Source organism: Protomyctophum parallelum, assembly GCF_964188405.1.
Source record: "Protomyctophum parallelum genome assembly, chromosome: 6".
Taxonomy (NCBI): Eukaryota; Metazoa; Chordata; class Actinopteri; order Myctophiformes; family Myctophidae; genus Protomyctophum; species Protomyctophum parallelum.
In genome coordinates this window covers 6658735-6673715 of record NC_139701.1, presented here as the reverse complement: position 1 = coordinate 6673715, position 14981 = coordinate 6658735, and the positions used below count along the sequence as shown (strand labels likewise).

The 14981-nt window shown below is 42.6% G+C and overlaps 1 protein-coding gene across 2 annotated transcripts; it reads left to right on the top strand.

Moving 5' to 3' along the window:
- Positions 1-473: 473 nt before the first annotated feature.
- LOC310860375 (uncharacterized protein) lies at positions 474-14877 on the top strand. Of its 2 annotated transcripts, none has more exons than XM_083767244.1 (11): positions 474-540; positions 1146-1188; positions 1636-1790; positions 1879-1960; positions 3021-3198; positions 4939-5012; positions 6783-6859; positions 8364-8464; positions 8801-8892; positions 10607-10762; positions 13254-14877. In XM_083767244.1, exons 1-11 carry the CDS (start codon positions 475-477, stop codon positions 13439-13441), a joined length of 1212 nt encoding a protein of 403 aa, XP_083623370.1. In that variant the 5' UTR covers position 474; the 3' UTR covers positions 13442-14877. The 2 variants fall into 2 exon arrangements, with proteins under 2 accessions (XP_083623370.1, XP_083623369.1); XM_083767243.1 differs by having other exon boundaries at positions 10595-10762.
- Positions 14878-14981: the final 104 nt, after the last annotated feature.

Sequence of the window (14981 nt, the reverse complement as noted above, 5' to 3'; positions counted from 1 at the left end):
TCTCTGGCACAGCTCAAGTGTCCCTGACTTCCTGAGACAAGAAAAACACTTTAGAACAGCTGTTCAGTGCCAAGCCCACTACTGCTGCTCCTCATAGGATGGGTTAGAAATAATCTTGGCATCGATCTAACTGGACGAATTTCTACTTCGCCACTTCCCTTCCACTGTTTTCATTCTGCTGATAAGTATTAAAGTGATAATATAGCAGCAGCTTTGTTAAAATTTAATCTGTCACTCAAGTAGTGTCAAAGATCTCAACTGGTTTGTTTCTTCACCTGACGCGCGCAAACACCTCTCAAGTTACTGTATCGGTTTTCCAATGATTCCTAGTGCAAGGTCGATGCTAGAGGCAGCGCAGGTGATCCTGTTTTAAAGTACAGAGCAAGGTCAAACTCAAACATTGGGCTATACTTTGGGCTAACAAATAACTCTGCTCTACATGTTCTGTCTGTCTTTTTGTTATTCAGCTCTAGAATGAACTGGGACACTCAGCTGAGCTCTTTTCTGTCATCAACAGATGGCAGTGTGGCCAAAATGAAGGTGAGTTTGGAATCCTTGTGTCTGATCATGTGCTACAGTATAGGGAGCGCCAACAGCATGCTATGAACTAAGGCTTTCTTTGCAACCAGACATACCTTGGAGGAACACCGTACATAGAAAGGACTCCAGTAGGTCCTGCCTGGAATCATGTTTTATGTTTTGTGCATCAGCAGATGCTAATTAAATCTTAATTGTCTTTACTCTTTGACTTGTTTTTAGACTATACATTCCCATCCCCACAAGACATCACTTGACCAAGCGACAATTGCCAGTGGCACCTTGGGGGGAGTGATGCTTCAGACACTGTGGACATGTTAACATTAAAAACACCATTAGATTACAAATATATTGAAAACAGGTTAAAAACAATTTTCACAAGGCATGTGTCCTGTCAGAAGCAGGCTAGAGACAGAATGCTGACTGACTGTAAGCAGTCATCACACTTTCTCTCAGTAGATGGCACTATAACACCACTAAACCTCAACAAGGAAAAGTTTGTGTCTCAGAATATAGAAACTCTTTCATTGAAATGTCCTTTTGACAAGAAGCTAAAGTTCAGAAATCCCCAGACCAGGGTTTTTTATTTTATTTTCATCTTCCCACAGGAGAGACTGACCTCACCAGGGAAATTCTCCAGAGGAAGAGAAGGTGGGCTAATCAGAATATTTCAGTTTTTCTGAGATTATGTGAAATGAGAAAAATGACCTATTTGTGACATATCTTTGTGTCTGACTACCCTTCCGGACATTGCCTAGAGATCACAGTAGGCCGGGACCATGTTTGGGTCGCGGACCAATTTGTATGGGTTCCTTCCTACATTTAAAAACAATGTCATTTCAATATATAAAATAAAAAAATTGAATAATTTCCATAAATAAATAATGAGGTAGTGAAAACACACGTCGCAAAGTGACGTGTTGAGAGAGTAGATCTGCTATTTTCACTAGTTTGGGTCGCCGGGCAAACATCTAATTATCTTTCTTTTGGGTCTTGAGCTAGAACGTTTTGGAACCACTGGGCCCTAGACCCTAGATAAGCATGGCAGTGAAGCCCTTTGTCTTTCCTTTTATGCTCATCACCTCCTCTTGCTGATAGATCTGTTCCATGTGAGGGAGGTGGTTGCTGCTTCCAGCCTGGACCCTCCTCATCCTCTCCCCCCACGTGCCCAGCAGCCTTCCTCATCTCTCGGCCTTGCTGTGCAGTGGGAAGACCTAACTGCTATCCAGTCACAGGTCCAGATACAGAGTCAGGTGTGTGTGTGTGTGTGTGTGTCTCAATAGTCTACTGTTAAGATGTCAAAGACAACATTTCAAACCTCTCCCGATGTCCTTATCTAAGGTGATTGAGTCCCTTACCCAGAAACTCCATGACGTTGACATTGAAAGACAGTCACAGCAACGTCTCATCCAGATACTACAAGGTAACTAGGGCTGTGGCGATTATGACATTTTACATGACGATTAATTGTCTCACAAATAATTGCGATTAACATTTTAATTGTATTTTTGTCATGGAACATTGCAACATTATTATGAATACAAATTACATTTCTGTTTGGCTTTTAGGCGTTGCAGTTGCACAGGGCAGATATGACAAATAACGAAAATGTTTAAAAAATGTTCAATGATTATAACAAGTATGCAAAATAATTGCGATTAGGAGATTATGTAATAATCATGACAGGCGTAAAGGTAACTTGTCTTGCCCTACGGTGGTGGTTAGATTTCTTATCCCAGTCATTACTGGGTGTGCTCGATGAAAGGAATTTCATCAATCTTCAATCTGATCACTGAGTCATCAGATTCCACCTGGTTCCAAGTACAACCCATTTAATATCATGAATCACACTGATTGCAGTATTTGTAGTGTTGTCTTTATTTTTAAATTCAAGACATGTAAATCGAAGGCTAAAGTTAAAAAAAAAAAGTCTTAACCAGCAACAATGTATACTTTGTAAAACAAACCTGAGTTGCACTGTGCTAGGTGCGCTCTTTCCCCTTCTACACCAAATCTCTTCACAGAAAAAATGGCTGGTGTACAAACTAACAATGCATGAACCCAGAATACGGATGCTATAGGGATCAAGTTGTTTAAATGAATAATGCAAAATGATATCATCGATGTCAGATGGAAACCTTATATGTCCAAACTCCAAAGTAGTTACTTTTCAGAATTCAAATTAAAAAACGGCAAAAGTAGCAGATCGACGAGCTCAAAACCTTTGTAACTTTTGTGTGTCGCTGTAGTATGATCGAGTAGGGCTATTAATTTACGAAAAAAACACAAAAAGTTAGAATATGAAGGGCTGTCACAATTATGAAATTTTATTTGACAATTCAATGTCGCTTGAGTTGCGATTAATGATTGTCATAATTGTGACAGGCTTAAGAATATGGAGATAAGAGGTTTCTGCCCGACAGCGACGATATCAAACTCAGCCACAAAGTTAGTAATAGAACAATTTCCTGCCCCCTTCCCAGAGGAGGTTCACAGACTACGCGAGGAGTCAAAGGAGAGGCAGAGGGAAGAGGAGAGGAGCCGACAGGGTCCGGAAGCAGAGAGACAGATGGAGCGATGGAGGCAAGAGGTTGGACGCGAGCTGAGCAGCCTCCGGGGACACATCAGCAGGGCCACATCGCTAGGCAACCCGGAGGAGAGGTGAGTGGGCAGGGCGGAGCTGTGTGATGTGTTGATGATGAACATTTCCACATAATCCAAATAAGGTTGTCAAACCCATTTCTCAGAAGATAAGTAATCTACACGCGGTGCCATGTTTCATACTAAAATTTGGATGGGGCACCATGTTGATCAGGCCATATTAGAATTTTAGCAGCCACCTTCTAGGTGCAGGTTTTGTTTTGCACGTGCAGTAAAGTACATCACAATGAAATGTAGTCTGACACATGTGCCCACACACACACACACACACACACACACACACACACACACACACACAGTCGCTGTTATATGCAGCTTGTGACTTTACCTTCTTCATTACATGGATGCAAAAAAGGATGAGACGAAGGCACTCTTGTAGAAAAGTTAAAAAGCCTTCAATATAGTGGGTAATGCATTGCAAGAATATAAACGGCACCTACGCGTTCATCAGGGTGACTCATAGATGCAGTTTGAACTTTGGGGAATCTGAAAAAAATAAAAAAAATGAGGATATGGAATAGGTGCAACATTAATATAGATATTAATTATATGTATGCCAGGCCAGCCAATATTGCGGTTAATATTTTGAAGACGTTTTAATTAAATACGCTCTAAGCCAACAATGTAGTAACATTATGACAAGAGTCTATAATCAAGCTGCCAATGTTAATTAACTTTCTACTATAGTGAAGTTGGCAAGATACTTGAGTGAGCTGGAATTTGTTACAGGGAATGGCTTCTATCTTGTTGAGACAGTTACCTTATGCTACACATGACACTGTGGGTGATGCCAGGCATGAGGCAGACGGGTTCGGGCCCTACGGGCTAACATAGAAAATATGTATGACTTGGTAGGGTTTCTCCTCTACTGTCCCATGGCTAACTCCACCGCCACCAGTACATCTTGTTGAATCTATATTTCAACAATCTTCTTACTGTATTACTGTAAGCACCACCTTCATCTGGTAGGGCTGTGCTGTGCCCATCTGACATCAGTCACATCACCCCTGTTTTACACCAACTCCACTGGCTTCCCATAAAATCCCGCATTGACTATAAGATCCTTCTCCATACTTTCAAGGCCATCCATAACCTCGCCCCCCCATACCTGTCTGACCTTGTCCACGTCAACGTCCCCACCCGGTCTCTCAGGTCTGCCTCCTCCCTTACCCTGAAAGTCCTCCCAGCCCGTCTGTCCACCATGGGCTCAAGAGCCTTCAGCCGCTCTGCCCCTCACCTCTGGAACTCCCTCCCCCCTGACATCAGAAACATGGACTCTATCACCATATTTCAAACTCACCTCAAAACCCACCTGTTTAGGCATGACTCTGCGTGACCTCTAGTGTCTTCTGCTGCAAGCTGTGTTTTGTTCTGCTTTTAACTGTGTTTTTGTACTGTTTTAAACCTGTACGGCGACCTTGAGTGCCCTGAAAGGCGCCTTATAAATAAAATGTATTATTATTATTATTATTATATTATCTGAAAAGACACCTCTGGTCCAGAACAAGATCTCTCAAAATTGAATGGGTGGGTTGCTATGAAACATGCTGCCTTATTCACACACCCCAGATGATAATTTTGGTGATCCCGTGGCTCTCCTTCTGCTATGTTTGCCTATTATGACATGCCCACAATAGGGACGCTAGGGTTCATGTGGTTATATGGAGCAGCACAGCTTCTAGGGTCTGCTGGCGGGGCTTTTAGACTCTTGTTTCATAATGTATTTGCTTTTGCTCCCAGTTTCAGTTCAAAGCTCCGCAGAGAGGAGTTGGAGCAGCTACGACGTGAGGTGGACCAGCTTAAAACTCGGCTAAGTGCGTCACCAACACACACAGATATTGATTCTACAGGACTGTACATGTCCTAATGCCAACACTGTAGCAAGGACAAGCACAGTCCTGCTCATGACGTTGGTATTGAACATGTACAGCAACTATAAATCACCTGCTCCTACTTGGTTAAGAATGTTCCTCTTTTACAACATAACCACCATTGTTTTTTTCTTAGTTTTTAACTTTTTTTGTGCGTCAAATCGATATTTATTGTCACATCAAATTTCAAGTACTGAAATTCTTTATTGTGCAGGCTCATCAATGCAGTTAAACAATAAATAGAGAATTAGAGCATAGAAGAGGGAGTGCATACAAATGTGGCTAAGTGTGGTGTATACAAATTAGGTTCTTAACTTATTTATTGTCTCCACCAGGCTGAAGGAATGGGGAGAAAGTATGTTTTGCACTCCGTCCATGTGTGTGTGTGTGTGTGTGTGTGTGTGTGTGTGTGTGTGTGTGTGTGTGTGTGTGTGTGAGTCCGACGTGTCCATCCGTCCGTCTGTGTACAGCTAATCTCCGGCAAACCCGGTTGATGCCAAATTTTGCACACACACTCCCTGGATGTCAACTTGAACCTCTGCCCCACAATTTCCAGAACGGCCTGTTATAGTGCCACCATGAGGCCGACTCTTGAAAAACACACTTTTTGATATTACTTCTCCAGATTCTGTCCAAAAATCCCGCAAATGGTTACACACTATCTCCAAAGTCATGTGTTCAAGACAGATCTGTCCGATATTTCATATTCCATCCTAATTGGCTAACATTGGCTTTCAAAGTATGCAGGATTGGCCCGTTTTGAACCAAAAGCCTCAAATCATGAACACAGCGTGCAATTTACTGCTAGGCTGAGGAATATATCCCACCCTTTTCACATTGGCCTGTTATAGCACCACCAATAGGTGGATTTTTGCAAAACACATTTTTGGAACAAAATGCCTCAAATCATCCAATGGCCATCCAAGGCGTAAGAAGAAATGGCACCCTTTTCCCATTGGTCTATTATAGCGCCACCAGGACGTCACAACCTGACCTGTCCTGTTGGAGACCTGTGCCCTGAGGGGAACTTTATGTAGTTATTATTATAATCATTATTATTATTTTTTTTGTAAACTTTATTTTTACATTTCTTTATCGTTCATACATTTTGTCATTACATTACATTACATGTAAGCAAGTAAATACACAAAACACACAAACATATACGACCCCCCCCCCCCCTCCCCCTAGGCTAAAACAAAAATAAAATAAAATAAAAAGTGGTGGGACAAAGCAGTGGACAATCATAGATCAAAAAATAAATAAAAAATAGTCAAGACAGGGACATAGTCGGGCACAGTCGGACACAGTACGGATTACAGTTCACTGAAATGAAAAGTCTTCAACAAACTCCACAAAGGCACTCCAAGCTAGGACAAAGTTTTTTTGGGCTCTGTCTACTTTATATCTGAGTTTTTCCAGAGGCAGGAATGATAGAACTTCTTTCAGCCATTGTTGAAAGGAAGGCGCCTTATCGGACTTCCAATTAAGGAGGATTAGTCTACGGGCTAATAGGGATGCAAATATTATAATCATTATTATTATGTTAGACAAACTGTATGCCCAGGCAAATATCTTGATGCGGAAATTCCATAAGTGCTCTAAAGAAGTCAAGGTCTAACTTTGTAAAGCTTTCTGTACCCCGTACAGAAAGATTGAACATGGAATAAAGATTGAACATTAACCTCCCCTTTCCCTTTTCCCATGTGACAGGGCGACAGGAGGAGGATGTGTTTGTGCAGCAGTCGGAGGGGAGGGAGTCCAGGAGACAGTACGAACGCAGCTGTAAGGTAAACTGAACACATTGTTAGTTTACAGTCCTAATGTGGTATAATCCAGTGCTTTGTTGGCATCTGTCTGTCTGTATTCTACTTCTGGAAATACCCCACCATGCATAATGTCACTGTAAATGGCTTCTTAATTTACATATTTGTTCCTCTAGTCTACAGTAAATATTACTGTTTTTGAGCGGTGCCTCCACTCCATTACGGAGCTATGTGTGTCCGTATCAGGGGGGCAGTCAGACAGATATTTTGTGAAGCCACTAAGGAAATCGTAGTTCATATAATGGCCTGTTGTGGCGCTGTCATTGGACCCAGAAAAACCCATAGCCCCATAGAAGTCCATGTATTTGGGCCCAACTTCACCTAGACTGTATTACCTTAATAAACATGGTCATGAATACTTTCTGCTTCCAGTCACTAGTTTAAAGTCTCATTTCTAATGTCATAATATTCTTTTTGGAAAATTATGGTCCCATTAATTAAAAAAATGACCATAAAGTCGCGTATGTTCTGAGGGATGTGGCTACCGTTACAGTCTATGATCGGGATTCCCCTCCCACTCGAGTCAAAATAAAAACCAACGGAGAAGAAGGGGGGAAGTCCCGCCTCGTTGTCTGGGCCAGCCAATGGCCAGCTGGGCCAAAACGGAGCCAGCCAATGGCCAGCTGGGCCAAAACGGATCTAGAAATATGGCGATTTACATCAGGAATTACCATAGAATTACAGGCTTCATTTTACGTCCATGTTAGACCCGGGGAACGCTTTGTCCATATCTTTTACAGTCTATGGTCCGTATGTATGTCTGAGCACCGAAAGCTGCAACACCTAAAGTGGCCAGTAGAGTACAGCACAGATTAAAGTGGCACAGAGTACACAACAGCAGGGGTTCCCAAACCTTTTTGGCCCAGGTATCCCTTGGGAAGAAGATTTTTTTCCAGGAACCCCCTCATCCTCTTAACACAGATAAACATATTTGCAACCTTACATTTAGATGCCATTGGAACTATTTGTATTACAACTTTTCAATCAAAGTCACAACACATTTTCACAACATTTATTAACAGTCTTTGACACTCTTTGTGTACATACATGTGTCTAAGACTCGAAGCTAAACTTGCAAACTGCTGGACTAATTCACGTCAAATGTTTTGTGCACACTGCCTTCACTCCCTTTCTCTCATTGATGGAGCTCTGGTCTGGAGACAGAGGGAGCTCTGTCTCTCTCTTGCTAAACAAGCTCTGGTCTAACGTTGTACATATCACAATTGAAATCTTTGCCTAACAACGCTGTTTTGTACTGTTTTATGGCATGCCCATATTTGGGCACACAGACAAACACACAGTCAGCCAACTTCAATATGTATTACAGCGTGGCTTTTTACAGACTATCTAGAGTACAATTGTGTGCCTGTCTTTTTTTCCCAGTCTGAACTAACATGAGCAACTTGTGAAAAGATACACTCCAATAAATTGAATCTCTTTCTGATTTAACTTTTTCACGTCGGCCCAGATGCTAGAGGAGCTCACAGACGGTTACAGAACACATTGCTTGGACGTGGCCAAGACTGTATCACAGTACACTCACACACAACAAGAGGTCCACCAGATCAGGTATGTTACTGTGTATACTCAATTACTCATGGGTTTATTGAAAAATGGTGTCCTAATGCGCAATTTGTGACCAAATTATAGGATTTTATGGCAATCGCTTCTGCACATATTGCTAGTTTGACCACTTTCAAATGCTACTGAAAGTAGCCTAGCTACAAGTTCTCAATGTGTTGCAGACGCATTGAGAGCTTGTAGATAGTCTACTTTAGGTGTGCAATATGCTTCCATATAATAGGAGACATGCTGGCTTCTTGTGTGTGTTTGAACCTGTGTCTGTTCTTGGGTGTGTTTGTGTGTCAATGTCTGCCTAATAATGGTTATTGCCTCTGTCAACAGAGCGACTGTGGCACAACTCAAAGCTGAGGTCAGGGATCTGGTTCTCAGAGACCAACACCAGCCCACACCTTTAATTTCCCAACGCACATCAGGTTAGAACAAGCGGCTGCTCTCCTGCTCTTTAGGATTCTTCCTTCCCAACCTGTTGGCCCGGGGACCACTAGTGGGTATTGCAAGTCGGCCACCAAATAATTAAATGATAATACAACATGAAAAAGAAATATGTAAAAAAATAAAATATATAAAAATCTTCCAAAAATCATTATGATAAATAGGAATACTTTGTTATTATTCCCAAACAAGAACACATTCGTTTGATTGATGGTTAAAATGAACATGCTCTGAAAATGCACATCGAACCACCTTCGGCTGCCGCCTTAAGTGGGGGTGGTATTGGTTTAGAACCACTGGTAATGGACTACAATGACCCCCACACGCTGATGCTCTGACTCTCTCCCGCTCTTTATTAACACCCTGAGCGGCAAGGACGGAGTTCTCCGTTCAATCAATTAATAACGACCAGCGATCAGGACGGAGATTGATAAAAAAGTATGGAGATTATTGATATCAAAACCGATCGCATCGCTCCACAGGCTGGGAGCGTCTCTTGCTCCCAGCTTATTATTTTCCGGTGGGACGTCATCGAAAATGTTCCACCCCATTTTAGCCGACGAGATCGAAAATCTTAATACGTGAATAACTCTTGTTATTCTCTTGTTAAATGATTCCGTCTAATTCTAAGAAAAGATTATGTGTTAAACGGCACATTGCGGACCCGTCGAGTCGCGTTAGAATTAATCATACCTCCCATTGTTGTCGATCGCCTCGGGAGTGTTTTGGCTACATCAAACTCCTTCAGCTACATCCGGGATAGCATCCGGTCCGTTGCTAAATGTGCTCCGCTGCTATAAATCGCTGGGCGCTCTGATTAATTCGATTAAATAACCCCGGGCGTTTGGTGTATTAACATATCCTTGTTGTCGGTCAGAAAGAAACCTCTTATCTCCATATTCTAGTTTTTCCGTGCCCGACTTAATGCCTTAATGCCCACAAAAACATAGAAAATTGCAGATCTACAAGCTCAAAATAACAGTAGTGGGTCACACACCAAAACTTAATTCAGTTCAACATATTTATTGCATTTTTGAACAGGGACAAACGTTTCGGCTATCCAGCCTTCATCAGTGTGGAGAGTGACTTCCTTTTAAAGGAGTGGTGACACAGTGCAGGTGCACAAAATCACCGCTAATCACCTCACATCACACCCGGTGGGTAATCACAGATTGGGACTGTGTAATAAAGTCTCTTGTTAGCAATAAACAATGTGACTAGCAAAATTAGTACGGGATTGTTTAAACACAGCTAATGTAGGTCGCTGGGGGATTTTTTTGCCGTTCATAGATCAGTTACATACATTAGAATAGAGCATTGTTTAAACACAGCTAATGTAGGTCGCAGGGGAATGTTTTTGCCGTTCGTAGATCAGTTACATACATTAGAATAGAGCATTATTCTTTAATAGCATCCACCCAATACATCATGTGCGCGGCATGTGGGAAGCGGCTATGCCCAGATATCCCTATTGTCTTGGTGTGTGCGACCCACTACCGTTATTTTGATATGTTTTGAACGGGTAGCACACCTACAGTCGGTACGCCGTACGTGGTCACATGAAGAGATCTACAAGCTCAAAATGCTGAAAAATAACAGTTTTGGACAAATTATGTTTCCTGACAGACAATATACATTACATGATAAAGTACTTAACCCAGTGTTTTCTTTACCCTACTGTAGCAATGTTTCCAGCGGCCGATCCGGTCCAAATTCCCAGCAGCCACAATAAAGAGGTCAGAGTTCAAGAGGAGGAGCCAGACTCTGACTCAGAGGACTTTAGCCCCACCCCTAGCTTGGCGGAGGTCAGTTCAGATGACCTGTCATGGCTGGAGGATGTCCTAGACACTGGTGAGCACTGAAGTAAATCGTGGTAAAGCATGTTATGTAGTTTACGGTAGTCATTTACATAAGACTTGCTTAGTCACGTTGTCTAGTGGCGAGCCAATGGGAGACTAGCCCTATACGGCCAATGGGACACTAAGCGCCACGGCCAATGGGACAGCCCGCTCTCCTCTCCCCCACCGCACCATGACTAGACTGCAAACGCGACTACAGAAAGCCCTACAATATGCAAGAGAATGGAATGCAAGCTGATATACCTGTAATATACTGACTTGAGTAATTTCTTGTTTTTGGGGAGCGCTAGCCCCTCTCTCTTGAGAACAGCATTGTTTTATCCGATGGGTTCCCAGATTGAACTAGAAAAAGTGCCCTTCTGGGCACAGGTCTCCACCAGGATAAGTGGCATTTCTTCCTCAGCCTAGTGGGAATATGCGTGCACAGTTTCATCGCAATCGGACGCTGCGTTGAGTTGTGGCGATTTGTACAAAGCGGGCTACTCCTGAAAACTGTAGGAGCCAATCGTGGCCAATCAGGATGGAATATGATAAATCAAACAAACCTGTCTTGATCACATGACTATGGAGATGATGTGTACCGATTTGCGTGAATTTTGGATAAAATCTGAAGGAGTAATAATAGAAAATGTGTTTTACATATGTCGGCCTCCTGGTGGCGCTATAAAAAGCAGATGTGAAAAATTCCAGGCAAAGGTTTTTCCTTGGCCTCTAGGGAGTTGGCATACAAAGTTATCCACAGATCCGTGCAGTTAGAGGTAAAAACACTTTTCGGCCAGTTATAGCGCCACCTTGAGGCTGAGTTGAAATTGTTCATGTGGCATTTCGTCCTCGGCCTAGTGGGAATGTGGGTGCACAATTTCACGGAAATCACGCAATGTGTTCATGATTTGCAGCATTTTGTTTGAAACTGAGCACTCCTGTGAACTTTGGAAGCCAATCTTAACCAATCAGGATGGAGTCTGAGAAATCTGAAAGACCTGTTTCGTTGAATGGCTCTAGAGAGACTGTGTACCAATTTGCGTGATGTTTGGACAGAATCTGTAGGTGTACTGTGCAAAAACTTGTTTTGCACAAAGCGGCCTCCTGGTGGCGCTATAACAGGCCGTTCTGGAAAGTTTGGGGCAGAGGTTCATCGTTGGCATCCAGGGAGTGTGTGTGCAAAATTTGGCATCGACCGGGTTAACGGTGGCCGAGATTAGCTGCTCACGGACGGACGGACACACACACACACACGGACGGACGGACGGACGGACGGACGGAGTGCAAAACATACTCTCCCCCCATGCCTTCGGCCTGGTGGAGACAATAATGAGTCGGTTACCTTTTTTTTTTTACTACCCCTCTGTATGGTCCCTACCCCCACTTTTACATGACAATCATAGCGCACATAAAACACACACATTAAACACCAGACCAGGCACTCGGTTCTTTAGATGGGCAGGTCACCAGATGGGCTCAGAATGAGGGAGGATTTATTCCTTTTTTTAAAGCGGGATTGAACATGTTACTTTGGTGCCCCTCCCTCCCTCCCCCTCACACATCTGTGCCCAACGTTCTCTGTGTGACTCATCCCAACAACGTATGAGTCACTGGGGACTGGAGCAGCACCAGGCTGGGTGTTTAACCGACATGAGTGTAGAGGTTGATGTGGCCTTATCGGAACGATACAAGAAGACGAGCGTACACGTTGGCGGCAGAGAGGAAGAGCTAAATGGATTAAGGATGAAAAGAAGGACAACGATTGGAGCAGTGGTTCCCAACCTTTTCTGGATCAGGGCCCACTTGAATATCTGTTCAAGTCCACCCATCTGACCACTTAACGGCAGCCGGTACTGGGTATTCACAAAAGCCCAAGTAGATGTTAAAATGACCTAAAAACTGTTTGAAAGTGAAATATCCCTTTAAGTTAATATTTATCGGTATATATGGATTTATATTAGCATAAACCAGTGGTCCCTGCCCCACAGGTTGAAAAACGGATGAAGGTGAGGAGTCTGACTTGGCAGATGCACGGTTAGACATATAGAAGCTGCGGTTTATAGTCTTGATGTGTTTCCCCGCCCGGGGACAGAACACAGAAGCTCTCATTTCCTCTGCACCAATCTCTGCAAAGCCAACCTCTTCCTTCCAGACTTCGCACGTAGTACATACTTGCAAATGTGTGTGTGCGCAATGAATGCATGTGTGTGCACCGAGTAAAATCCTTTGTGTTCGTTTAACTCCAAAGAGAGTACAAATGGAACCGAGACCTATGGGTCCCTGTGGTTCCATTTGTACACTACCGTTTAGGTCAACATTCACATTAGAGATTGAGATCTGTGTTCTAAATGTTTCCTCGAGCCATCTGTACAGCCTGCCTAATTTGATGATCTTATCGCGCGTGCACACACACAAACACATACACATACACACACACACACACACAGTCACAGTCACAGTCACACACTAACTGCTTCTTCTCTGTTCTTCGTCGCTGCCAGCTCCTCATCAAAAAGATGTCCTGCATGTACGCCTGAGCACGAAGTCTAGGCAAAGTGGTATTGCAGGTCCAAGCAGTGACCTGGATGACGATGATCATGACGACGACGATGATGATGATGACGACGATGACCTTCTGGATGAGGGAAACCAACAATTGGGACCTGACCTTAGCTTTAATGACCTATGACCTTTTTAAAAGAAGGTTTTCTGAATCTGATTGGACTGAGGTTAACCACTTACACATACCTATCTGATCCTGCTCGGCAGGCACGGTATTTCCTTTCCCCTGCTTAACGGTCAATCACAAGACGCTGAAAGAGATCAGGCCACAGAAACCGCTGAGAACTACTCTGATATCAGCGAGTTCTCTTTGAATAAACTCCTGTAACTGTCTCCACATGTTCAGACTGCATGGCATTCTGGGAATTATCTGTCAGAGGATGCAGGCAACCACTAAACTTACACATTCGGACGTGTTGTGAGCATGTAGATCTGCTATTTGTGAAAAGGTTTGAAGGTTTTTGAAACAAAATATTTTCTTATGGGGGTCCGTGGCCAAATACATATTAATTTGGAGGTCCATGACATGAAAACATTTGAGAACCACTGGTTTATGTACATAATCTTGTTCGGGTCTAATGGGTTGAAATTATTTTATTAGGATGGGAATGATCGCTTCAGATGTACCATCTCACTTTCAAGGGGGTCCAAAGACTGTTTTGTCAGCACCATATTATATACAGTATATGCTTCAACAAAATTGGAAACAGATGGATCTATTTTAATTTGTTGCAATTCACACATGATGTTCGGTGTCCTCTGAGATCAGAGTGACCACAGGTTCTCCTTAGCTCAGCGAAAGAGAATGACTAATTGACAATATACAAAATCTTTAGTGTTCATTGAACTATGAGAAAGTAAAAACGGTTGGGTTTCCCAAATGGCCACACTCTACCTCCTGAACGGCAGTTGTATTCTGACAAACTTTGTGCTAAGTCTGCTAACACAATTTCCTTTACAGAAATAGAACAACAGTATTGTGGTTGAAAACAGTCATTTATTTGCGTTTGTGCCCAGATAGTGAGTAGTGACTAATGACTGTTGGGGAGATGAATTGAGCCTTTCTACGGCAGTAGTATGATATTTGCCAACTGTTGCACTAAGCTGCTGCTCGCAAAGTAGTACATTGATTCACTGTACAGTCTGTAAAAGAAATGCGCTGTATTTAGGCTCTGACAATAAAGGTCTGTAAAAGTTTAAATAAAAGAGCTTGGTTTTCTAAGTTCTGTTTGTGTGATTGTATCTTTGTTCTTCTGTCTGGTGTCAAAGAGCAATTCACAAGAATTTAACAACAAACTATGAAAGGAAAGGCTTGTAATGTGAATCAGAAAGCCCAGAGGACATTTTTAAAAATATCTTTAATCATAAAACATCATGAGATCACTCCATGATCCACAACAGAGAGCAAAACCTCTCGGGACAAATATGGCACTTCATAAAAGAGAATATCAAATGCAGGGCAGCTTTGGGACCTTTCTGTAATGACACAAATCTAAAACTATAGTTTATAGCCAGATAGTTAGTTATTGTATAAAGAGCAAATAACCACAGGTATTAGTTCCACTCCCTACGCTTGATTCAAATAAACAGTAGCCAATGTATCTGTGTTTATATACAGTCAACAACAGCACTAAAGGCGTAATCTTTCCTGTTCAAAGTGAATAGAT